The 27,952-nt window shown below is 46.2% G+C and overlaps 1 protein-coding gene across 1 annotated transcript in view; it reads right to left on the bottom strand.

Annotated features, from left to right (window-relative positions):
• Positions 1-1,120: 1,120 nt before the first annotated feature.
• Positions 1,121-27,952, bottom strand: part of LOC141271201 (C-type lectin domain family 2 member A-like) — a 49,917-nt gene continuing 23,085 nt past the window's right edge. The window contains exons 2-5 of the mRNA XM_073681313.1: positions 12,997-13,080; positions 10,391-10,560; positions 7,592-7,701; positions 1,121-2,967 (exon numbers count right to left, since the gene is read on the bottom strand). Coding sequence (XP_073537414.1) covers positions 2,847-2,967; positions 7,592-7,701; positions 10,391-10,560; positions 12,997-13,080 — 485 coding nt within the window. The 3' untranslated portion in view covers positions 1,121-2,846. The remainder of the gene's footprint in view (positions 2,968-7,591; positions 7,702-10,390; positions 10,561-12,996; positions 13,081-27,952) is intronic.

Genomic DNA, 27,952 nt, shown 5'->3' with positions numbered 1-27,952 from the left:
GAAGGTGCCATACATACCAGGATGGGGGCTCAGAGGGGTGCCTTGCATACCAGGATGGGGGCTCAGAAGGTGCCATACATACCAGGATGGGGGCTCAGAAGGTGCCATGCATACCAGGATGGGGGCTCAGAGGGTGCCATGCATACCAGGATGGGGCCTCAGAAGGTGCCATACCTACCAGGATGGGGGCTCAGAGAGTGCCATACATACCAGGATGGGGGCTCATAAGGTGCCATATATACCAGGATGGAGGCTCAGAAGGTGCCATACATACCAGGATGGGGGCTCAGAGGGTGCCATGCATACCAGGATGGGGGTTCAGAAGGTGAAATACATACCAGGATGGGGGCTCAGAGGGTGCCATGCATACCAGGATGGGGGCTCAAGGGGTGCCATGCATACCAGGATGGGGGCTCAAGGGGTGTCATGCATACCAGGATGGGGGTTCAAGGGGTGCTATGCATACCAGGATGAGGGCTCAGAGGGGTGCCATGCATACCAAGATGGGGGCTCTTAGGGTGCCATGCATACCAGGATGGGGGCTCAATGGGTGCCATACATAACAGGATACGGGCTCAAGGGGTGCCATGCATACCAGGATGGGGGCTCAAGGGGTGCCATGCATACCACGATGGGGGCTCAAGGGGTGCCATGCATACCAGGATAGGGGCTCAGAGGGTGCCATTCATGCCAGGATGGGGGCTCAGAGGGTGCCATGCATACCAGGATGGGGGCTCAAGGGGTGCCATGCATACCAGGATGGGGGCTCAAGGGGTACCATGCATACCAGGATGGGGGCTCAAGGGGTGCCATGCATACCAGGATGGGGGGGCTTAGTGGGTGCCATGCATACCAGGATGGGGGCTCAAGGGGTGCCATGCATACCAGGATGGGGGCTCAAGGGGTGCCATGCATACCAGGATGGGGGCTCAGAGGGTGCCATGCATACCAGGATGGGGGTTCAGATGGTGCCATGCATACCAGGATAGGGGCTCAAGGGGTGCCATGCATACCAGGATGGGGGCTCAGAGGGTGCCATTCATGCCAGGATGGGGGCTCAGAGGGTGCCATGCATACCAGGATGGGGGCTCAAGGGGTGCCATGCATACCAGGATGGGGGCTCAAGGGGTGCCATGCATACCACGATGGGGGCTCAAGGGGTGCCATGCATACCAGGATAGGGGCTCAGAGGGTGCCATTCATGCCAGGATGGGGGCTCAGAGGGTGCCATGCATACCAGGATGGGGGCTCAAGGGGTGCCATGCATACCAGGATGGGGGCTCAAGGGGTGCCATGCATACCAGGATGGGGGCTCAAGCGGTGCCATGCATACCAGGATGGGGGCTCATAGGGTGCCATGCATACCAGGATGGAGTATAAAGGGGTGCCATGCATACCAGGATGGGGGATAAAGGGGTGCCATGCATGCCAGGATGGGTGATAAAGGGGTGCCATGCATACCAGGATGGGATGGGGGCCACTTATACCAGGAAGGAGGGGCCATACGTACCAGGATGGAGGATATTAACAGAATTGGGGGACATTACCTCAATACCAGTGTCAGCAGCAGATCCCCTCCCCCATAACAGGGCATCATGACCACATTTTTTGCTTACATATTTTTTTCCAATTTTCCTCCTCTAAAACCTAGGTGCGTCTTATGGTCCGGTGCGTCTTATAGTCCGAAAAATACGGCATTTGTTCTACTGTTGTTTTGCCTTGTTACTAACACTAATTGTTTAAAGTCATTGCTGTATTTTTTCCATCTCGTGATCTGTGTGTTGTATCCCGACTACTGTATGGCTGTGTGCCCACGATGAGTTTTTTAAGCGTTTCCGCATCGGCAAAAACGCTGCAGAAATGCTTAAATAATGAATGGTAGAAGGCCTGCCATGTTCCCCAATGATAATCTGCATGTGCTGTGCACATGCTGCGGAAATTTTCGCTGCGGATAATCATTGCGGAAAAATACACAGCACTACCAATTATTTTGCGGAAACGCAGCATTTTCGCCGCCATTGACTTGCATTAGAATACATGGATTCCGCTTCACTAGATAAGCATATGCGGAATACATGCGTTCAATGTGCGGATGGTACCCGGGTGTGGAGGACAGGAGACTCTCATCCAGACCCAGGTACCATAGAAACTGTGAAAAAAAAGAATAAAATAAAAAATAAAGATTATATTTACCTTCTGACGGCCCCCGCTGTACTCGCCCTTTCATGCCGGCAGCTAGCGATGGACTGAAGGACCTGCGCTTAAGTCATAGTCATGTGATGGGTCACGCAACGCTGACGTCGGCAGGTCCTTCAGTGTACCGCGATCTGCCGGCAGCCAGGACGGAGCGAAGCAAGACTGCGGGGGCCATCGGAAGGTAAGTATAGATTTATTTTTTTATTTTTTACCATTCTTTTACGGTCACACTATATATGCTGGTTGCATAGATTTATATAGTGTGACCAAGTTGTCAAGCACTTTCCAAGTGATGCTAAAATCGCTTGGAAAGCGCTTGTCAACCCGCATGCGGAAATGAAAGTGAAGAACGCTTCACATCCGCATGTCCCTGGCAGGAAAAACGCATGTACAATCCGCATGTACAATCCGCATGTGCAATCCGCATGTACAATCCGCATGTACAATCCGCTTGTACAATCCGCATGTGTTTTTTTCTGCCAGGAAGATGCAGAAACGCTCAGGAAAAATCCGGAGCATTTCAAAATCGTGGGCACATAGCCTATTACAGCTGCAGATAAATGTGCAGTGTACATATCCACAAGGAGGACACAAGTCCTGTATTGTCACTATCCGCCTCTGTATGATGGGATGTTTGTCTCCACATAACGCTACTTCTTGTTACATATCCACTTGTATAGAAAAGATCCTTTCTGACTCTTCACACCGTCCTGATGCAGGAAAACATATTCAATTTCTCCAGAATTCTCTGACCATCTTGTGATTTTGAATCTGGAAAGCAAGACATTTTGTTTAGGGAATCATCACATCAGCTTCTATCGTTTATTACCCCAATGCAAACTGTTTGGTGTTATTATAAACTAAAAAAGAATCAAACCGGCTCCATCCAATACAGTCCTCTCCAGGGGACTCTTTATGGGTTTGGAAGGGGACACCTTCTGACTATAGGGATCTCCGATGGTTCAACCCAATGAGTAATGTCCATGCAAAATCCAAAAGGTTGAAGGGTGGCACCCACCATCCCATAAAAAAAAAACTTATTTAAAGAACAATAAAAAATGCCAGTATCCTCCTGCATCCATGTGTTTTATTGTTATAAACTGCTGTTAAAGCCTCATTCACACATACATTTTTTTCATACAAGCAAAACAGATTAATTTTGATCGGTGTATTAACTGATTTTTGTCCATTTATATCATTATTGTGCAAAAAAAATTACAAGCTGCTATTCCTACCTACAAGATATATCCAAATGTTGCCCATTTTTTACTATGCACAGTCCATATTTTTGTTTTCACAGACACAGTCACTTGAACAAACAATTCCATTTTCTTTTGCGGACAGTCAGCAAAAGTCACATCATTCAGCAAAAAAAAAAAAATATTGGACATGGAAATATTCCCACAATGGCTGGGATTTAGCAGATATCCTGCACTGCTGGTGTACAACCAAGGAGTCAGGATTAAACGAAGATATTGACAGTGCGGTTTATTCTCTTCACGTTTCGCAGGATTACAACTTCTAGAAGCACAAAGATTGTATACAGCATCAAATGACGGTACTTTAAAATTTCACAAATGAGCACCATAGAAAAAAAACACCCACAAGGGGTGTAGGTGATTCATCCATTGTCACTGCGAATAATGTTCAAGAAAAATGGGAAAAGAAAAAAAGACAAGAAAATACGCCAATATTGGATTAATTTCATTTGGAAATGTTTTATCGGTGAAAAAGAAAATGGAAAAATAAAAAGATATAGACCCACACACACTGGCAGATTGCCTCACTTGAGCTCTCAGAGGTAGACACAGGAACAGTTCATTTGCTGGTTTATTAAAAATTGCGGCCAGTGCGGCGGATAGCAAAATAAACACGGCCTGTCCGGCCTAACGGCAATGCAAAAGGATAACGTATAACACAGTCCTTTACATGCAGGATTACATGCTCAGGATACAGATTTCTCTGGACTCAACTCTGGAGACTTCTCTGTCTCCAAATACACCACAGTAAAAAAAAAACTTAGCAGCTGCACATTTAACTTCTCCAGCCACACCCTTGAGGTGGAGATATGGCAAGCAGGTGCCCTGCCCATCTCATACCTACTCACAAAAAAAACCCAACCCTCACACACCTTACCAGTGACCCTGTCACATTATATATATATATATATATATATATATATATATACACACAGTACAGACCAAAAGTTTGGACACACCTTCTCATTTAAAGATTTTTCTGTATTGTCATGACTATGAAAATTGTACATTCACACTGAAGGCATCGAAACTATGAATTAACACATGTGGAATTATATACTTAACAAAAACGTGTGAAAAAACTGAAAATATGTCTTATATTTTAGGTTCTTCAAAGTAGCCACCTTTTGCTTTGATCACTGCTTTGCACACTCTTGGCATTTTCTTGATGAGTTTCAAGAGGTAGTCACCCGAAATGGTCTTCCAACAATCTTGAAGGAGTTCCCAGAGATGCTTAGCACTTGTTGGCCCTTTTGCCTTCACTCTGCGGTCCAGCTCACCCCAAACCATCTCGATTGGGTTCAGATCTGGTGACTGTGGAGGCCAGGTCATCTGGCGTAGCACCCCATCACTCTCCTTCTTGGTCAAATAGCCCTTACACAGCCTGGAGGTGTGTCTGGGGTCATTGTCCTGTTGAAAAATAAATGATGGTCCAACTAAACGCAAACCGGATGGAATAGCATGCCGCTGCAAGATGCTGTGGTAGCCATGCTGGTTCAGTATGCCCTCAATTTTGAATAAATTCCCAACAGTGTCACCAGCAAACCCTCCCCACACCATCACACCTCCTCCTCCATGCTTCACGGTGGGAACCAGGCATGTAGAGTCCATCCGTTCACCTTTTCTGAGTCGCACAAAGACACGGTAGTTGGAACCAAAGATCTCAAATTTGGACTCATCAGAACAAAGCACTGGACTATTGTCCATTCCTTGTGTTCTTTAGCTCAAACAAGTCTCTTCTGCTCGTTGCCTGTCCTTAGCAGTGGTTTCCTAGCAGCTATTTTACCATGAAGGCCTGCTGCACAAAGTCTCCTCTTAACAGTTATTGTAGAGATGTATCTGCTGCTAGAACTGTGTGTGGCATTGACCTGGTCTCTAATCTGAGCTGCTGTTAACCTGCGATTTCTGAGGCTGGTGACTCGGATAAACTTATCCTCAGAAGCAGAGGTGACTCTTGGTCTTCTTTTCCTGGGGCGGTCCTCATGTGAGCCAGTTTCTTTGTAGTGCATGAAGGTTTTTGCAACTGCACTTGGGTACACTTTCAAAGTTTGTCCAATTTTTCGCACTGACTGACCTTCATTTCTTAAAGTAATGACGGCCACTCGTTTTTCTTTACTTAGCTGCTTTTTTCTTGCCATAATACAAATTCTAACAGTCTATTCAGTAGGACTAGCAGCTGTGTATCCACCAGACTTCTGCACAACACAACTGATGGTCCCAACCCCATTAATAAGGCAAGAAATCCCACTTATTAAACCTGACAGGGCACACCTGTGAAGTGAAAACCATTTCCGGTGAATACCTCTTGAAGCTCATCAAGAGAATGCCAAGAGTGTGCAAATCAGTCATCAAAGCAAAAGGTGGCTACTTTGAAGAACCTAGAATATAAGACATATTTTCAGTTGTTTCACACTTTTTTTTTTAAGTATATAATTCCACATGAGTTAATTCATAGTTTTGATGCCTTCAGTGTGAAGAAAAATCTTTAAATGAGAAGATGTGTCCAAACTTTTGGTCTGTACTGTATATATATATATATATATATATATATATATATATATATATATATATATATGTTAGCCGTCAAATAAATTCCGAACTTTGCTAAAAAAAAACAAAAGCACGCATTGTGACGCGTTTTTTTAAACCTGTAACGTTATTTTTTTCCATCAATGGAGCTGTGAGAGGAATTGCTTTGTGCATGCTGGGCTGACATTATTATTAGTATCACTTTGGAGCAAATATAATGCTTTAATTGCTATTTATTATACTTTATTCTGAAGTGCGGCAGCTGAAAACTTTCAATTCTGGCATTTGAGTACTATATATCTTTTTGGAGTTTAATGCATGGTTTCAATAATTATATATTTCTATAGATTGTAGCTTTTGAGACACAATTACAACAAATATGGTTATGTTTTATAATTTCTATATTTTTAATGGGGGAAAGTTGGGGATCCAAATTTGTATATTTATGTATTTTTTATTTTTACCTTACTTGTTAGTCCCCTTAGGGGTCTTGAACTTGCAATTGTTTGATCGCTTGTGCTATCCATTGCAATACCACAATATTGAAGTGTATAAGGGAATTGTGGCTGTGTTATGTGGCTGAGCTTCACACGAGGGCCAAGATGGCAGTTATGGGCTCTTTAGCAGATCCTTAGCAGCCATAATAACCCATACTGAAGAAAAGCATCCACACAGCATGATGCTGCCTCCACCATGTTTGATAGTGGGGATGGTGCTTTCAAGGTGATGTGCAATATTAGTTTTCTGACACACAGTATTTTGTATTTAGTTCCAAAAGTTCTACTTTACTCTCATATGACCAGATCAACTTTTTCCACATGATATGTAGGTGACACAACTAGCATTATTATAAGAAGGCACAGGGAGCATTATTATTCATTGTAGGGGCACAGAGAGGGCACTTCTATTGTGTGGGACACAAAATGAGGGTAAAATTACTATACAGGGCACAGAGGGGCATTTTTACTGTGTAGGTCACTGTTTATAGTACTATGTAGTTTGTGTAGAGATGGGGGAATGTTTGGAGGAAGAAGGAAAAGAGAAATCCAAAGATGTCTGTATGTTATAATCTGCAGAGAGGAGTTATGGATGGAAGAAGTGATCATAGCAGTTTGGACTGAGTGGAAAAAAGGGGAAAATTAATTACTATGATCATTGAGAACTTCAACGATGCTTCACTAATTTGTACCATTATATGGTCACTGTATGGTGGTAATATACTCAGTACAGCAGTTTTTTTTAGTGATCAGTATGATGGTATTCTCATTACTGTGTATGCTGGTAATATTTGGCCATAGTCAGGTGGTATTATTTGTCTCTTATATTGCAGAATTTATTTTAATATTAGTACTGTTGTGCTGGTAATGATCAGTATGGTGTCATTATTCTGTCACTATGTGGTGCTGTTATGTGGTCACAGTGTGGCGGTATTATTTAACCTTATATAATGGTGTTATTGCTTCCTCCAATGTCAGATAGGGTCATATTTCTAAAAGAGAATCGCACTTAGGGAGTGGGTGTAGGGAGGGCTTCATGGGCTTATGTACTTTCAAATGCCATTTCAGTCACAGTCCGGTCCTGACATTATTTCTTATGCAATGACTTACAAGCTTTCATTATATGATTCTCCATTAGTCCAGGTCCAGGCCGTATTATCATTTGTACGTCTCATACCGATCCAGTGATTGTCTGTACCATTAAAGTCTAAGAGGAAATCCTAATAATATAATAAATAATAAGAATAGATCATAGTTATTACCTATAATTTAAAAAAAAAACAAAAAAAAAACTGACCAGCGACACCATACATAATAAAACAAGTGTGAACAGGTGCAAACCTCTATGACTGCATAATACACAAATGAGAGAATACAATATACTTTAAAATAAATGTACCAAGTTACCAAATTGGCCATATCATGAGAGTCCACCAGCCACGATAAGGTGACCTCTCTCTGATGGGAACTGAAAAATAATATTTATCAGACCTGACTCTCCTGGGTTAAAAGCTACAAATGTAGAGGGCAGAGAGGAACTAGCACTAATTAAAAACTGGCTAAAGCCTCCTTCACACGTACTGATATTTTCAGTACTGGAAATATCAGTACCAGAGATATCCGTGTCCGTGTGCAATACACGGTGTGGCATTTGTATGCCACATCAGTATGACATGTACTGGGAAAAGTCGTACATTTAGCGCTGTTACCAGGCAACGGGTGCCGAATACTACTGACAACATTGTTGGCTGATCTCCCTGCGATCAGCGTGACCAGGTGACAATGATGGGAGTTGTATTCCGCACCTGCTGTGTACATAGTGTATTATATAAATAATTTTTCTTAAAAATGGTGTGAGCTCCATCGTAATTTTCATAACCAGCGGAGGGAAACTCTGCAAACCACTGGGAGCTGATGTTAATAATTTGGGAAAGGGGCCAATATCCCAAAAGGTTCCCAGGCTATTACTAACAGCTCACAGCTGTTTGGTTAGCCTTTACTGGTTAGTTTACAATAACCCTGACCCCTTCCCAGGCTATTAATATCAGCTCACAGCTGTTTGTCTAGCCTTTGCTGGTTAATACTTATAGGGGGACCCTACGTAATTTTTTTTCTGAGGTCCCCCTGTAAACTAATCAGTAATAGCTAACCAACCAGTTGTGAGCTGTTGTTATTAATAGCCTGGGAACCTTTTGGGATATTGTCTCTTTTCCCAGATTATTAACATCAGCCCCAAGAGGTCGGCTTTCCCTCTGTTTATTATGCAGGAGTCCATGCCATTTTTTTTGATTATTTATTTAATACATGAGGTACTCATCAGGTGCTGAATATTACTCCCATCATTGTCACCTTGAAGCGCTGATCGCAGGGAGACCAGCTGACAATAATGAGAGCGGCCTTCAGCAACCAATGCCTGGGAACAGCGTGAACTGTGCGGCTTTTCCCAAGCATTGGTATGTGTCACACTGATGACACAAAGATGTCATCCATGTGTCATCATTATCCACGGGTGCGGGACGTTTTGCGGCCCATGCTGCAGGTAAAAAACGGACATGTCAGCGTGTTTTGCCCATGGGCACACGGTCTGGGGAGACACACTAACATGTGCGCAGACCCATTCATTTGAATGGGTCTATGTGTGTAAGTGTGTCTGGTATGTGTGAAAACTGTCACCACACGTACTGGAGACACTGACATGTGAAGGAGGCCTTAGGCTAATGGGATGTTAATTGTACTCTATTTAGCAGTAATGATGTCCAAATGGCATATATTTAATGTTACATATAATCCTGTGTGGATATTATTATTATTATTTTAATTATATACAAGGAAAATATATATATATATTTTTGTACCATATTAGCCAGTAAGCAGAAAAATAAGATTTAAGAGTCCTCAGTGGTTGATACCTTTTAATGGCTAAGTGAAAAGATGGTAACAAGTTGCAAGCTTTCGAGACTACTCAGGCCTCTTCATCAGGCATCGTATAACATGAAATCTAAAGAGTCACATATTTATACACAATAGGACACAGAAATAATGCAATAGATGAGACAAGTGATGTAAAGCAAAGCTATTAATATGGCAGAAAGATAAACAGCTCTGGCTGTAAATATTGGAATGGTTCATAGATAAGGAGTGTGAAAGTTTTATTGTCCGATGATTGAGGTCTGGTCCAGGGTTGTGATGACCCCAGAGGTCTGAAGAGCACATTCCTTAGTTGATGTAGAATGACATCTATCCATGCAACACATTCATTTCTGCTCTGAAGGTGTCAAAGGTCACCATGAGTTTATATTCCCAAACTTTTCTGTCTTTCTGAGATTTGAAATTACCTTTTAATACCAATAATTCCATGTCTGTGATGCTATGATCAGGGAAACAAAAATGCTTGGTCACAGGTAGATCTATTCTTTTTTCTTTTATTGTGTGGCGATGAGAATTCATCCTTGCCCTAAGTTTTTGCCCTGTCTCCCCTACATACAGACCCCCAGCTGGACATTTGATACATATAATTAAGTACACTACATTAGATGTGATACAGCTGAAAGTACCTGGGATCTTATAGTCCTGATGTGAATTGGGGATCTTTATCTTGTCTGTGGTCATTATAAATGGACAGGTTTTATATTTTTTCTGGTTGCAGGGAAATGTACCTGTAGCTGGTGGATATACCAGGGAGCTTCTAACATTGCTTCTTATATTTGGGGGCTGCCTGAAACACAGAAGTGGGGGGTCTGGAAATATGGATTATAGTTGGGCATCTTTTTGTAGTAAGGGTTGTACCATCTATTCAGTTAGCCATTAAAAGGTATCAAAAACTGAGGACTCTTAAATCTTATTTTTTCTATTATTATGTATAATCCTGTCTGGATAGTACATCTCTTCTGTACATTATCAGTTTCTCACCAGATCTTCTTTATTTTCTATAATCGCCAGTGATGCATTATGTGAGTTACAGAATTCCTCGCTGTTTCTCCAGGTGTCACGTTTTGTAGAGCGATAATAACACTTTCCCAGGTACCCGATCCAATAATCCTCACATGGAGCAGATTTTTGTTTCCTGATTTCAATTACTTCTGTACAATGAAATAATCATCAATCGTCAATTTATATTTGGAATAAAAGGTTTTGATCTTCATATCATTCATTAAACAATAAAATAATTCCGGGCTTCGCACTAGAGATCTCAGGGGTCTCCGGAGATCAAACGATCTGCTGACATTTCCGGTTTCTCTAGATCACTTTGTATCTTTTCTGTGCAAGGTTGTGTGAGTATTATATATCGAAGAAAAGGAAAGCAGAACAAACCCAAATAAAATCAATAAATCTTTATTACGTCAACAAATAAAATTGATAAAACAATAGTAATCAAGAGGAATAAGAGCAGAGTAAAGCCTGGGCAGGTACAATGCTTATAAATACATAATGTATGTCAGAGGTGAATATAAACGCTCATTGCAAAAACATGGGGTTGCGTAAACTGAATCACTAACAAGATATATGTATGTAGTTTAAATAACTACAATAGCGCCATCTAGTGGGTAAAGCTTATTGAGTATTAGACTAATATACTGTATATACTAGCTATTGAACCCGTTCTACGCCCGGGTGGCGAGCAAAAGTTAGTACATTTTCGGCTCCATTTTTTTAAGACACTGTGTCTGCGAATTCTCAAATGCGGTGTCTTCAATAAAATGTCGCCGGATAGCGTGGTATGCGCATGCGGTGACTCCGGCGCCATTTTATTTAAGTAATGTACTACAAAGTCAACATAGCAGTGCGCACGCGGCGCCCATAAGGGTAATAGAGATGGGCGGTGCATGCGCACTATTATGCTGATGTTGTAGTACATTACTTAAATAAAATGGCGCCGAGTCACCGCATGCGCATACCACGCTATCTGGCGCCATTTTATTGAAGACACCATATTTGAGAATTCGCAGACACAGTGTCTTAAAAAAAATGGCGCCAGATGGAGCGTGCGCATGTGCAGACTCCGGCGTCATTTTATTGAAGCATTGTGCTACAAAATTAAAGGGATCCTGTCATCAGAAATAACGCTATTAACCTGCATATTTGCGATTAATCTGCAGGTAATACCATTATTATGCTGCTCAGTGTCTGCACATAGCTGAATGCAGTGGGGAGAAAATTAACTTTATTCTCCCCGCCAGCATTCGGTTTCATGAAGCGAAAAACTGACCAGCATTTCTTATAATGTGAACAAGTACCTACTGCAATGACTACAAACAATACAAAAAAGATAGAAAATGCAGCAGCACTACATAAGTGATAGAAAACACATGAGTACATTGAACGTATTTAATCTAGACTGTTTTGTCACTTAATGAAATGTACAAAATGAAGGTTTTTAGCGCATAATTTGGCCAATTCATGTGTGCCCATCAACCGCGACAAGGTAACCTCCGTCTGATGGGTAACTATGCTACCACTTGATATGCTTCTCTTGGGCTAAGCCTACGTAAATGGACAATATGTCTCTGCTTGGGCTATAAACCTACAATTTATGGTCTGGTAGAACTCCAGCTTGACCATCCTGGTATATGCTCCCCCATATGGGTCCCCCATCCTGGTATATGCTCCCCCATCCTGGTAAATGATCCCCTATCCTGGCATTTGCTCCCCCATCCTGGTATGTATGCTCCCCATCCTGGTATATGCTCCCCCATCCTGGTATTTGCGCCCCCATCATGGTCCATGCTCCCCCATTCTAGTATTTGAGCCCCCTATCCTGGTATTTGTGCCCCCATCCTGTTATGTGCGCCCCCATCCTGGTGGGTTTTGCCTGTGAAAACTTGGCGGCTGCTTAGATTACTAAGACAACCCCTTCTGAAATGCTGAGTTCCCCCAGTTAAAATAACACATATTCACCTCCAATATCCACAGCGTTGGGTGTCCCAGTGGCAGTCACATGACGTCATTATGCCAATGTGATCATTGCAGCCAATTAGTGGCCATGAATGGGCTGCAGTTTTCACAATTCACTCTTTGCATAACTATGTCACAGGTGCTGGTGGACTTTATTATTATAATTATGCATTTCTTACATAGCACCATTAATTCCACAGCGCTTTACAGACATTATAATGACTTTCCCCATTGGGGCTCACAATCTACATTCCCTATCAGTATGTCTTTGGAGTGTGGGAGGAAACCGGAGAACCCAGAGGAAACCCACGCAAACACGGGGAGAACATACAAACTCCTTGCAGATGTTGTCCTTGGTGGGATTTGAACCCAGGACCCCAGTGCTACAAAGCAACAGTGAGCCACCATGCTAATCACTGAGCCACTGTGCTGACCAGTGCCAACATTACTGAAAGAGCACCGGTAATGGAGGCAAGTGGTATTTTTTGTTTTTATTTTAAATGGGGGAACAGAGCCTTTCAGACGGGGTGGACTTAGTAGTAGTCAACCACTGTAAAAGCCAATGTGAAGACCCCAAACAGTTCTATTATTTCACCTAAAGGATATTGTATATTGATACTTACGAGTCGAGACAACGATGAGAGCCACTGTCAATCCGATTATCACCAATATCAGACCAGCAATCAGGAGACGCTCTGCAGAAAAGACTATGAGGAGACTGATTGTTACTTGTGGATCCAATAAGAGAAGAGAAGACAATGACACAATGTAACAACCCGACACAACTGCATCTCCAGATGTCACTGAGGAGGCGACATGTCAGGGGTTATGTGCTGTGTGTGGAGGTCATTTCTTGGCCCTTTCGCCTTCTATTACTAAGGACGGCCAATCTTCCCACTATGGAGACATTAGGTGACAATGACGGTTGTTCATGACACTACAGGATATAGGCGGATTATAATGAGGTCAATCTGAGCTACTCTCCAGGGTCCTACGCTCAGGGGGAGGATCCTGCCCTTTATAAACAGGATCTGGGGCGGGGTTAGGTAGTAGTTCCAGAGACAGGGACAGAGCAGCAAAGCAAGGAGCTCTGTAGGCAAGACAGGAGCAGAGAGCCAGGGATGGGAGCGATTAGAGCTCGTCCTGGCCGGAGACACCACGAACCGGACACCGGAGTCCGAGGCTGTGGGGATTATATGCCCAGCCGCAGAAACCACACGGCAGGGGATTTCAGGTCCTCTGGCCATAGGAAGCCCGGAGGCTCAGCCACACAAAGGGGACCGGTACCGCCACAGAGGAGCGAGGAATACCAAGGGCCCAAGTCACCAGCCATACGGGTGAGCACCACACGGTATACTCAGGGATGTGGGCTACCACACGACTACAGCAGGGTAGCCAGAAAGAGTACAGTCAGAACGGCAGGCCTACAACTTCACCTGGCCAGCGGAACTCTTAGTTTGCTCTCAGATCGGCCAGGCCTCTACTGCTAGCCAGTACTCCCAGCGGGACCTTAATAATTGCCATTAGTAAAGGCCCCGGACTGCACTGCCAATACTCTGAGTCGTTACTACTGCTCCCGTGCCCAACCACCACCATCATTCACCTGCGCTGCCCTGAAGCTACACTCTTCCTGTGGGGAGTTATACTACACTTGCTGCGCATATCACCAGCTTCAGTGGACTGCTCCGCAGCGGCGGTTCTCCATAACCACAATCCACAGGTGGCGTAGTCGGACTATATAAACCTATACACATAGACTGCCACTGGTTTGACCGCCCTGGGTCAAGGACCGGGTCACCGCCATGGTGACTACAACCCCCAGCATCCAACAAGGCCCGGTTCCGGGTTCCCCCGCACTGCCCAGGGGGCGCGTCACATACAGTATATAGGCTGCTATTTGGTGGCTCATACTGTATATAGGAAGCTATGTGGGGGCTCATACTATATATAGGAGGCTATATGGGGTTCATATTGTATATAGGCAGCTATGTGGGGGCTCATACTGTATATAGGGTACTGTGTGGGGGCTCACACTGTATGTAGGGGGCCTGTGTGGGGTTTATATTGTATGTAAGGGCTATGTGGGGGCAGATTGCCTGGGCCTGTTAGCTGTTATCTTCATTGCAGTACGGCTTATAGTCTCCTTTTTTTGTCCTGATTGAAGGAATTCCCTGATGAGTTCCTGAATGACCAAAAGAGGGGGGAAACGTGAAGAAGATGCCATTAAGCTAAGTACACAACTGTTCAAGCTATATAAGGTCTATATATATATAGTTAGTTAGTCCATGTTCATAGAAATGTGACTATGAGCTATATGTTTTTTTTAAACTAAATAATGAGAGAACTTTTTAAGGTTTTTTTTGTTATCGTTTACATGTATAAGGGCCCCATAGGTTGATCGCTTTGGTTGTTGATTGAGAGGACTATGTGAGAAAATTTCTCACTGTGCTTGCGCTGAGCTCAGTGAGGTCACAGCTGCCTGTGGGAATCACAGCTTCACTGATCTGCGGTAACCTCCATGACGTCACTGCAGGTCAATGAAGTGGTTCCCACAGGCAGCTCAGTGTCTGGCTGGATTCATGAATGAACAGGTCTAGTGATGAGCGAGCATGCTCGCTACTGCTCGGTGCTCGCCCGAGCATCTCACTGCTCAAGATGCTCTGCGCTCGCCGAGTATTTCCAGCTTGCTCGGGGGTGAACTTGAGTCCCCTCCCTGCATGTTTGGCACTCTTTAGGGAGCCAATGAACATGCAGGGATTGCCAGCCAGTCACTGTAATGCCGTAGCCATGTTGGTTGTGGGCATTACAGTGATTGGCTGGCCGCACAGCGTCATCAGGTGTATATCAGACCTGGCGCCGCCATGCTCGTCACAGTCACTCCGGATCAGACAGTGTAGGGAGAGGTGCTGCTGAGTCAGGGAGAGATTTGATTGTGTATTAGGTAGTGTAGGGAGAAAAGCCGTACAATACACATATCCATCTTAACAAACAGTCCTTCTGAGGACTAATCCATTTGCAGAGATATCAGGCAGGCAGTGTATATAGCAGACTGCAGTGCATATAGCACAAGAGGCTCCATTCCAATTCTGCCTTCTGCTGCTGTTAGATATTTATATACAAAGGCCCAGGTCTCAGGGGCCAGGAATACTTTTCTTTGGATCTTAATCCTCATTATTTGCTTAAAAAGCAATCCAGAGAACACCGTTTTCTGCGCCATTTGCTTGTGTAGGGAGAGGTGCTGCTGCGTCAGGGACAGATTTGCTTGTGTATTAGGTAGTGTAGGGAGAAAAAACATACATTACACACATCCATCATAACAAACAGTCCTTCTGAGGACTAATCCATCTGCAGAGATATCAGGCAGGCAGGGTACATAGGCAGGCAGTGTATATAGCAGACTGCAGTGCATATAGCACAAGAGGCTCCATTCCAATTCTGCCTTCTGCTGCCTGCTGTTAGATATGTCTATACAAAAGCCCAGGTCTCAGGGGCCAGGAATACTTTTCTTTGGATCTTAATCCTCATTATTTGCTTAAAAAGCAATCCAGATAACACCGTTTTGTCTGCGCTATTTGATTGTTGGCACTGCAGAATACAGCCAGGTCCTTTCCATATTAGAGCGCTAGAAATCCAGCTATTTAATACTGTGTTTTCTCCGTCAAATGGATCACATATACTTTGTCAGAAAATACTGCCATTTCTGGCCTCCATGAAAAATTTCCTTTAGTGTGTCAGTGAAGCAATTCACAGAAGTTTGCTGGTCAAACTACTTACCTACAGGCCAGGCATTTAAAGCTCTGTTTTCTCCACATATAAGTTCGCTCCAAACTCAGTCATTTGTAGTGAGTGTGGAAGATAATGTCCTCCATTTAAATGGGCAAGGCACATGGCAAGGAATGGGAAACTTGACATGATGCTAATGGTGCATGCAGAGGCCGAGGACAAGGCCGTGGGCAAGCCGAAATTGTGCCACAACAAACACCCACATCTTCTCCCCTGACCTTCGCAGCACACCACTATGGAACCCAGAGCAGTGTCAGAAGGTTGTTGGTTGGATAGCGGATAATGCTTTCAGTCACTTAGCCACCACCACCACCACCCTGTCTTCCACAAGGTCAAGTCTCAGTAGCCATGAGTCTGGACCGCATATTCCTCACCCTGATCCTCCTTCCTCCCACCATGCCAAGTAACCAGAGACAACTGATCCCACACTTGGACACTCTGAAGAGCTGTTCACGTTTCCATTTATAGATTCAAGCCTCTCGCCCGGTCCACTTGAAGCGGGGCAAGAGGAGATCACGTGTAGCAATGCCCAAATATTTGAGCAGCCACGGTCACACGAAGGCGACGGTGGGAAAGTTTCACAAGAGGTGGACGATAATGAGACACAATTGCCAGAAAGTCAGGAGGAGGACCAGGGTGCGAAAGTGGAAGATGAGGTGGTGGATGATATAGTAACTGACCCAACCTGGCAGGAGGACATGCAGAGCGAGGACAGAAGCACAAAGGAGGAGGGAGGCAGAGCACCCCAACAGGCAGGAAGAAGCAGTGTGGTGGCCGCAGACAGAAGGCAGGCAACCGTTCCCCGTAACACTAACACGAAGGAAGTTGCCAGTACAACTGTTAGGTCTTCCCAAGTCTGGTTGTTTTTTAAAGACTCTGCTGATAACCCCAAAAAGGCCATTCGCACCACCTGCCAGGCCAGCATCAGCAGGGGCGGCAAAACCACCAGCCTGACCACCACCAGCATGATCAGGCACATGGCAGCAAAGCACCCGACTTTGTGGGTCGAACCCCAGGGTCCAGGAACAGTGTCTGCAGGTGGCACCATTGCTTCTTCCACTGTTGTGCATGCAAGCCAATCACCTGTCCATGTTGCATGCGAAGATGCCTCCTGCCTTGCACCTGTCGTTGCGCACTCTCAAGTAGCAGCATCAGGAAGCACATCCATGTCCTTGTCCCAGCGAAGGCGTTGGACTCACTGCATACCCTATAACTGTATAGCAGACCCTCTCTTTCTAATGGGAACATGTCGTACCTTGTTACTGTGGCCCTGCTCCGTATGTCTTTAAATTCTTAGTGGGGTTTTTCCTTAAATTGTTCAGCTGTTGGACTCACTGCATACCCTATAACTGTATAGCAGACCCTCTCCTTTCTAATGGGAACATGTCGTACCTTGTTACTGTGGCCCTGCTCCGTGTGTCTTTAAATTCTTAGTGGGGTTTTTCCTAAAATTGGTCAGCTGTTGGACTCACTGCATACCCTATAACTGTATGGCAGACCCTCTCCTTTCTAATGGGAACATGTCGTACCTTGTTACTGTGGCCCTGCTCTGTGTGTCTTTAAATTCTTAGTGGGGCTTTTCCTAAAATTGGTCAGCCGTTGGACTCACTGCACACCCTATAACTGTATAGCAGACCCTCTCCTTTCTAATGGGAACACGTCGTACCTTGTTACTGTGGCCCTGCTCCATGTGTCTTTAAATTCTTAGTGGGGTTTTTCCTAAAATTGGTCAGCAGTTGGACTTACTGCATACCCTATAACTGTATAGCAGACCCTCTCCTTTCTAATGGGAACATGTCATACCTTGTTACAGTGGCCCTGCTCTATGTGTCTTTAAATTCTTAGTCAGGTTTTTCCTAAAATTGGTCAGCCGTTGGACTCTCTGCATATCCTATAACTGTATAGCAGACCCTCTCCTTTCTAATGGGAACATGTAGTACCTTGTTACTGTGGCCCTGCTCTATGTGTCTTTAAATTCTTAGTGGGGTTTTTCCCAAATTTTGGCAGCTCTTGCAGTCAGAGCATGGGCACCACCACTATAGGAGACCCGCTCCTTTATAATGGGAACATTTTTTTTACTGAGACCCTCCTCTATGTCTCTTCAAAGGGGTATTGGGTTGCGTCCAAATTTTTGGCAGCCCTTGCAGTCACTGGATACGCAATAACAGTATAGGAGACCCACTTGTTAATAATGGGAACAACAAAGCATAGCCGGCTGATGGCTCTCTAACAATAGCTAGGGCCGACTGCTGGCCTTTTAAGAATAGTAAGGGCCGTCTGATGTCCCTATAAAAATAGGCTTTATGACTTTCAGAGTCCCTCCATCATAAATAAAAAAGGATGTGTCTGATGATGTGTCACACACCACATTGCCAGATAAGGTTGTAAAATGTTAAAATGACATTTCCCAAGGTCTTAAAAAATAACTTAAAAAAAACAAAACAATAAGATCTTTCTTTAGTATAAAAACAGCGTCACCAATTTAACCTCAATGTAATCACATTGTTCAGCTCATGCACCTCCTCCTCCATCTCCGAAATGACCACATCAGTCGCAAGCTGACAGCACTGCAGCACTGCCTTGGCCAAGCGGCAACAGGCTGTGCTGAAGATAACATGCTTAATTGACAAACCGCCCAGCGCTGCAGAGTTATTGAAAGCTATAACACAGCAGCCTGATCTGTGTCTCTCACCGCTGAACATACAGCCAGGCATGGTCGTGTGTGACAATGGGCGGAACCTGGTGACGGAGAAATGACAGCCGGGGTAGATACGGTTTCCCTCTATGCCAGTCCTTTCACCGAGCTAAAGAATATGGCTGTGGTGAAATACAACTCCCACTGAGAAACTGTTTCAGATTGAAAAACATTGTGCCCACCAGAGGATTTGATTCTGAGGGCTAACCTTTCTCACCCACTCAAGAGCCCCATAGCAGCTGCAAAGTTATCGCTATCATGAACTCTCCTGAGGTAGAGGCCAAGGCACACCAGAGGATTCTCTGATGGGACCGTCCAACCCTGCCAAGAAGCAGTCCTTGCTAAGAAAAGTGTGTGGGAAGGTTCCCGGACACTCTATGGCTGCTTTTTTACTGAGGAGTAAACACACGCAAACACGGGAGAACATACAAAGTCCTTGCAGATGTTGTCCTTGCTGGGATTTGAACCCAGGATCCCAGTGCTGCAAGGCTTCAGTGCTAACCACTGATCCAATGTGCTGCCGTTCACCCTCTAATATCTAACAGGCTGGAGAAACTTGCGCCTGCTGCCACTCTATCTTCAGCTTCTTTGTGAGAAAATGTATTTTGGCAGCCACTCAGTCTACCAAATTAAATTCCTGAGAAGTAAATTGGGGATCGCTTCGCTACTGGTACTGGGGGCAGTGCTAATATCATGGCGTCGTACCATAGTTTGCTGGAAATATTCCAGGCTGGTAGGAGGCAAGCTAATTCCCACAGAAAAGTACCAGCAGTAATATTCAGGCCACATTTCAAGTGCAAGCAGCTTTAGAGAACTTCCTGGGAGAAATTACACGCAGGAAAGATACGGTTTCCCCTCTATGCCAGTCCTTTCACCAAGCTAAATACAACTCTTAGCAAAAAAAGTTGTGGACTGGCTCCGTACCGTCCCTGGCCACATTCACCTGTCCACGTGTTTGTGGTTAGGCGGTCCTTCCCAGTAAGTGCACTGGGGAGGGCATGGGTAATGTTGTGGGACCCGTGCTTTTGGAAGGTGGAGGCGATACCGGGAAATATAGTGGGGCTGGGGACCGAGTATGGACAACCGGTCGCCGCCGGCATGAGGTTATGAAAAGCTTCCGCCTCCATGGGCATAAAAGGCCTCATTTCAAGTGCAAGCAGCTGTCAAAAATTTGGTAGTATAGTATTGCAGCCTGTGGGTGGGTGGGTGGCTGCCTGCATACTTGCGCTTGCATTCCAAGGAATGGGGTAGGGACAACTGAACGCTGCACTGGGACAAGAACGTGGACGGTGATTGTTGCAAGTCTGCAACGACAGGTGCATGGCGGGAGGCATCTTTGCATGCGCCAAGGATCACTTATGATGGGCACACTTTTAGGCAGTGACCTAGGAGTCAGAGATGCTTCCAGAGGTCTTCCCCATGCTGTTCCCATGTCTTTTCAGCACTGTATGCATGTGTCTGATGATGTGTCACACACCACATGGCCAGATAAGGTTGTAAAATGTTAAAATGACATTTCCTGGTGAATGCATAGCCCAAGGTGTGGAGGAGTATTTTTGTTTTTGGTTATTTATTTTGCCTTATATACAAGTCAGTACCCTGGAAAGGATGTTCCTTAACATTTTTCCCAGGAAAATCCATTTTGGTTTCGTTTTTGTATGTTTTATTGTGAGTCCGTAAAAGTCGCGTAATACTCTGACCACGTTGTTGACAGCAGTGATCTGGGAATCAGAGATGCTTCCAGGGGTCTTCCCCATGCTGTTCCCATGTCATTTGAGCACTGTTCCCATCGATTTGGGCAATTTTTAGTCCCTCTGCAGATCGCCGTGGGGAGCCGCCTGAAAAATGCTCGAGTTTCCCATAGACTTACATTGGGCTCGTTGCTCGGGTCGAGCACCCGAGTATTCCAATTTGCTCGATCCAAGCAACAAGTACCCGAGCATTTTAGTGCTCGCTCATCACTAAACAGGTCGCATCTTGCTACAGCCATGATTTACAGATATCCCAGAGATGGATTACAACATGGGACCTAGGGTTTTCCATATGGATTATCTACTTGTCGGACAGGTGAGGTTGTTTTTTACTTTTTGTCTTTTACAGGGGACATTGGCTTCAGTGGATTATCTTCAGGTGAGTATAAGTTTGTTTTTTTATCTTTCCTAAATAAAGGGGAAAAAGAGGGATGGGGAGTATTTATTTCAAATAAAGGACTTTATTCTGGATATTTTTATTTACAATCACACTATGGGGTTAGTAATGGGGGTGTCTTGTAGACGCTTCTCCATTTTTAAAAATTATTAAGGAGTGGGTCTCCTATACTGTTATTACGTATGCAGCCAGTTCAAAGGCTGCCAAAAATTAGGACGGGCTTCAATACTACTTTGAAGAGAGATAATGGAGGGCCTCAGTCAAAAAATGTTTCCCATTATTAAGGAGTGGGTCTCCTATACGGTTATTGCACATGCAGCAAGATCCAGGGCTGGCAAAAATTAGTGACGCGCCCCCTGGGCCTGTGTTGTGCGGGGGATACCCAGAGCCGGATCACTGGCGGTTGTAGTCTCAGTGTGTCGGTGACCCGGTCCGTGCCCAGGGCGGTCAAACCAGTGGCAGTCTTAGGTAATAACAAATGTCCGACTACGCTACCCGTGGATTGCGGTCAGTGGGGACCGTCACTGCGCTGCAGACCGCTGAGGCTGACGTAGTTTGCGCAGCCGAGTATGGAATTACTCCCCACGGGAGAAGTATTGCCTCAGGGCAGCTAGTGTGGAAGATGGGAGTGATGGTGTGAGCGTCCCAGTACTAATGGTACTGGTGCGGCGATGAAACACAGAGATGTGTGGTGCAGTTCAGGGTCTTTACTGATGGTATAAAGCAGACCCTCCCGGGAGTACTGGTTAGCAGTAGGGGCCTGGTCAGTCTGTGAGCAAGCAGGATCTTCCCCTGGCCAGGTGGAGTTGTAGGCCTCCCCGTCTATCTGCACTCTTTCCTGGCTACCTTGCTCTATGCGGGTAGAAGTAGCCCACGTCCCTGAGTATACCGTGTGGTGCTCACCCGTATGGCCGGTGACTTGGGACCTTCTGTTAGCCTCCGCTTCACAATGGCGTTGCTGGTCCCTTGCTTGTGACCATGCCTCCGGGCTTCTATGGCCAGAGGACATGGAATCCCCTGCCGGTTGGATTCTGCTGCTGGACCTGGATGTCCCCACAGCCTCGGACTCCGTGTCAGGTATTAGTGTCTTCAACCAGGGCGAACTCTGCTCAGCTCCAGCCCCTGGTATTCAGCTACTGTTCCTACAGAGCTCCTGGTTCTTACTTTCCCTCTCCAGGCTCTGACTGCTCTGCTTGTTCTGCAGGCTCTGTCTCGAGCTTCACTCCCTAATCCCGCCCCAGTTTATATAGGGAAAATTCTTCCCCTCCCAGGTCTGGGCGGGCGGTGTTGCATGCTTAGGGCTCCTGACCAGAGAAACCTCCCACTTGCTCTCAGACATAATCTTTCTATTACTGTGGCAACCAGACCCCTGGGGTGCCACATTAGGACACGCTCCAATACCAATTTGAAGAGAGTGGGTCTCTTAGACTGGTAATGCCCATGCACTAAGTGCATGGGCTGAAAAACATTTACCCCTGGGGGAGTATACCTATATATTATATATAAAGTTAGAGGTAGACCTCTAAAAATAGTTTCTATGGCATCATAAACACCCTTAAAAAAATTATGTGGGCGTTGCATGATGGTCACCCTTGTGAAATGCTGGTGGAGGATGAGGAGAAGGACAAGGAGGAGGACAACTGAAAAAGATGAAATCCTGAAGCATATACCCATGTCTGGGTGTGAAGAGGTGCATAGGAATAGACCTTCCAAAAAAAACACTGGATTTGAGTTTATGTTCTGCTGCTATTATCCAGTGGTGTCGATAAGTCTGGCACAATCCAGCCCTTGTTCATTTTGATAAGACTCAGCCTGTCAGCATTTTCAGTTGACAGGCGGATGCGCTTATCAGTTATAATGCACCCGACAGTTCATGCCACGTGTCCAGCTTGGATACCCAATAGTTGTAAGGCACAGAGGAAGCACAGAGGATGCTGGCATGGTCAGCAAGGTACTCTTTCAGCATCTTCCGAAACGCTTTACTCCTCGTCAGAGTACCCCACGCATCAGGGCCTGGGTGCTGGGAGGGTCCAAGAAAACTATCCCAGACCTTTGACAGTGTTCCCCTCTCTCTGCTGCATTTGGTTTGTATCTCACTCGTCTGTACTCCTTGGTTGCCCAAGGAACTGTGGCCTCTGCCGCCAGCTTGGAATTTTTTTAAGAATTCTTCAACAAGGGCCTTCTGGTACTGCAACATTTTTTAAACCTCTCCACAATGGGAAGGACAGATAGAAAGTTCTCCTTGTAGTGTGGATCTAGAAGTGTGACCAACCAGTAATTACTGTTGCTCCAAATGCATACAATATGAGGGTCACGGGAAAAGCAGCGAAACATAACCTCAACCATGTGTGCCATCAGCCAAGACTTCCCTGTCCCCACCAAGAGGATGACTGTCCATGTTCTCCTCCTCATCCTCCTCCTGCTCCTCCTCCTCTTCAGGTCATCTATGCTGAACAGATGGTATTAATGTGGTGTAGGTAGTACCGTCCTGTCTGTAGTGCAGAAAAACCAGCTCCTGTTCCTCCTCCTCCTGCTCCTCCTCCTCATTATTACCTATTACCTTAAGATGAGATGAGGCTGGGATGTGCAGCATCACCCTGTATAGTTCCTTGCTTCATCTCATCATGCTCCGCCTGCAATGTCTCCTCTTTAATTTTCAGCAGCTAGCGTTTCAGTAGACAGAGAAGTGGGATGGCGATGCAAATTATGGCATCATCGCCGCTCACCATCTTGGTGGAGTCCTCAAAGTTTTGGAGAATGGTACAGATGTCAGACATCCATGCCCACTCATCAGCTCTTATGTGGGAGGCTAACCTGAATACCGACAGGTGTGTTGAAGCTGGTACTCAACAACCTCCCTCTGATGCTCCCAAATCCTTCCCAACATATGCAACGTCGGTGAGCTGGAAGCTGCAAAAACTGCAGAAGCACTGTCAGGACGGTGGAAGCTGTAGCTGACTTTCTAAAATGGGAAAACATGTGGCGTACTTTCACAAGCAGCTCAGGCAGATCTGGGTAGGTTTTGAGAAACTGCTGAACCACTAGGTTGAGCACATGGGCCAGGCATGGTACGTGTGCAAGGTTGTTAAGCTTCAGAGCCGCCACCAGGTTCCGGCCATTGTCACACACGACCATGCCTGGCTGTAGGTTCAGCGATGAGAGCAACAGATCTGCCTGCTATGTTACAGCTTTCAACAACTCTGCAGCAGTGTGCGGTTGGTTGCCTAAGCAGATAAGCTTCAGCAGAGCCTGTTGCCGCTGGGCCGAAGCAGTGCTGCAGTGATTCCAGCTTGCAACTGATGTGGTCATTTTGGAGATGGAGGCTGAAGAGGAGGAGGACGAGGTGCAGGAGCTGCAGAATGTAGGGGCATCCCTGATTGACCCAGGGTCCGCAATCCTCGGTGTTGGGAGGATGTGTTCCGTTCCAGGGTCTGACTGGGTCCCAGCTTCCACAATATTAACCCAGTGTGCAGTCAGTGAAATGTACCGTCCCTGGCCACAAGCACTTGTCCACGTGTCCGTGGTTAGGTGGACCTTCCTAGTAACTGCGTTGCTGAGGGCACAGGTAATGTTCTGGGACACGTGCATGTGTAAGGCAGGGACGGCACACAACGGGAGAAATAGTGGCGGCTGGGGACCGAGTACCATGAGGTTTCTGAAAGCTTCAGTCTCCACAAGCCTAAAAGGCAACATTTCTAGTGCAAGCAGTTGAGAAATGTGGCAGTTTAGTATTGTGGCCTGTGGGTTGGTGGCTCCATATTTGCGCTTTCGTTCCAAGGACTGGGGAAAGGACAACTGAAGGCTGAGCTGGGACAAGGACATGGACGTGGTTGCTAATGGTGATGGTTGGAAGTATGAAACGACAGGTGCAGGGTGGGAGGCATCTTCTCCTCCATCATGGACAGAGGCTTGGCATGCATGTACAACAGGGAAAGAGGCAGTGTTGTCACCCGCAGACACTGTTTCTGTTTCTGCAATCCGGGCTACCGCCCAGGGCCCCGAACCTCCAAGGGGCCCGGGGCTCTGGGATGTCTATGGCCACATTGCCCTCATTATATGTGCGTCACCTCCGCAGATACCGGCAGACAGTGGCGGGGGGGCCCCCGGACCGCGCCCCCAGCAGCGGCGCACGGCCGCTGCTTCTTCTTCGGCCGGGCCAGCACTGCAGCAGTTAACTTCCCTGTGCTGGCCCGGCCGCGTCACTGCTAGGAGACACGGCCCTGTGCGTGGCCGTGTCTCCTAGCTGTGACCTCACGCAGTGCGCACCCGGCCTGCAGTGCTGCACCGGAAAAGAGCATGAGGACTGGAGCCGAGCCGGGGGATAGTGAGTGTGTGTCTGTGTGTGTGTGTGAGTGACTGTGAGTGTGTGTGTGTGTATGTATGTATGTATGTGTGTGTGTGTGTGTGCAGGCAGATATCATTGCGTGATGTCTGTTTATATGTATTTTTGTGTTTCAAATGTGTTTATGCGTGTATGTATATGTCTGTATATGTTTGTGTGTGTGCGTGACTGCGTGCGTGACTGCGTGCGGCTCCTGCTGAGTATAGATAGCGCCGTGCGGCCTCCTGCTGTCTCTGGGGGGGGCGCCGTGCGGCTTCCCGCTGTGTATAGATGGCGCCGTGCGGCCTCCCGCTGTGTATAGATGGCGCCGTGCGGCCCCCTGCGGTGTATAGATGGCATCGTGCAGCCCCCTGCTGTGTATAGATGGCATCGTGCGGCCAACCGCTATGTATAGTTGCCGTGCGGCCCCCTGCTGTGTACAGATGGCGCCGTGCGGCCTTCCGCTGTGTATAGATGGTGCCGTGCGGCCTCCCGCTGTGTATAGGTGACGCCGTGCGGCCTCCTGCTGTGTATAGATGGCGCCGTGTGGCCTCCCGCTGTGTATAGATGGCGCCGTGTGGCCCCCTGCTGTGTATAGATGGTGCCGTGCGGCCTCCCGCTGTGTATAGATGGTGCCGGCATGGATTTATATAGTGTGACCGTAATAGAATGGTAAAAAATAAATATATAATTACCTTCTGATGGCCTGCCGACATCAGCGGTCGCGTGACCCATCACATGACTAAATGACGTCACAGCAGGTCCTTTTCAGACCATTGCGAGCTGCTGGCAAGCCAGTATGCATCGGATAAAGACACCGGGGGCCTTCAAAAGGTAAGCATGATATTTATTTTTTATTTTATTCTTTTTTTACAGGTTCTATGGTACCCGGGACCGGAGGAGAGTCTCCTGTCCTCCACACCCGGGTACCATCCGCAGATTGAACGCATGGATTCTGCATGTACAGATGCAGTGATGCGGATTCCATGTGTTCCAATGCAAGTCAATGGCGGCGAAAGCGCAGCGCCTCCGCAAAATAATTGGTAGTGCTGCGGATTTTTCCGCAATGATAATCTGCAGCGGAAATTTCCGCAGCATGTGCACAGCACATGTGGATTATCATTGGAGACCATGGCAGACCTTCTACCAACGTTTTTTAAGCGTTTCTGCAGCGGAATTGCCGCTGCTGAAACGCTTAAAAAACGCAAAGTGGGCACACAGCCTAAAAAAAATTGTTATAATTAATATTGTGCCAAATTAATTTCACATGAACTATCACATGATCTATCACAGGGGATCATGTGACATGTCACGTGATACATCAGGTGTGTGTGTGTGGGGGGAGGGGCCCGCGCCTTCTAAACTGCCCGGGGCCCTTGTTACTCTTAATCCACCCCTGACCCTAACGTTTGGCCCAACTAGTCAAGTGCTTTGCTGTCATGTGCCTGACCATGCTGGTGGTGGTCAGGCTGGTAGTTTTGCTGCTCCTGCTGATGATGGCATGGAATATGTTGCAAATGGCCTTTTTTTGGGTTAACTGGACAGTCTTTAAAAAAGAGCCAGACTTGGGAACACCTAGCAGTTGGACTGGCAACTTGCCTGGTATTGGTGTTTTGGGGAACAGTTGCCCGTCTTGTGTCTCTGGCCACACCACTGCTTCTTCCAGCCTCTTGTGGTGCTACGCCTCCCTCCCCCTCTGCACTGCTGTCCTTGCTATGCATGTCACCTTGCCAAGTTGGGTCAGTGACTATATCGTCCACCACCACGTCTTCCATGAACACACCCTGGGCCTCTTCCTGACTTGCTGGCAAATGTCTCATCATCATCATCATCCACCTCTTGAGACAGTAATTGCACTTTCCCACTGTCGCCTTCGTGTGACCATGGCTGCTCAAATATTTGGGCATCGCTACATGCGATCTCCTCTTGTCCCATTTGAAGCGGACCAAGCAAGAGGCCAGAATCTATGAATGGACATGTGAACAGCTCTTCAGAGTGTCCAAGTATGGGATCACTTGTTTCCGGGCACTTGGCATGGTAGGAGAAAGGAGGATCAGGGTGAGGAATATGCGGTCCAGACTCACGGCTACTGACACTGCACCGTGTGGAAGAAAGGGTGGTGGTGGTGGTGGCAAACTGACTGGAAGCATTATCTGCTATCCAACCAACAACCTTTTCACACTGATATGGCTTCAAGAGTGGTGCTCCGCGGCTCCCTAGAAAGTGGGACAGGAAGGTAGGTCGACATGATGTAGGTATTTGTTGTCCTCCCTCAGCAGGCATAGTTTCATCTTACCCACAGTCTGGGCTTCTGCTTGCGCCATCAGCATCATGGCCACTTCCCCATCCCTTACCAAGCACCTTGCCCATTTTAAATGGAGTATAATCTTTTGCAGCTTGCAAAAAAAGTCAGTTTTAATACCACAGTATTTGATCACATCTGATGACCAATTATTTTGCCCAGTGACGGTATACCGATGCTATTGGTCAGCGAACATGTGTGAATAATATATTTTGGACACACAAGTAGCAGACTTTAAACTGAGTATAATCTTTTGCAGCTTGCAAAAAAAAATCAGGATTAATACTGCAGTAATATTTGACCACCTGAGATGAAGGACAAGTTTCTCTG

Source organism: Phyllobates terribilis, unplaced genomic scaffold, assembly GCF_046119375.1.
Source record: "Phyllobates terribilis strain yellow unplaced genomic scaffold, ASM4611937v1 Scaffold_5__5_contigs__length_657084704, whole genome shotgun sequence".
Lineage (NCBI taxonomy): Eukaryota > Metazoa > Chordata > Amphibia > Anura > Dendrobatidae > Phyllobates > Phyllobates terribilis.
Note: the sequence above shows the minus strand (reverse complement) of the source record. Positions and strands in the feature narration are given on the sequence as shown.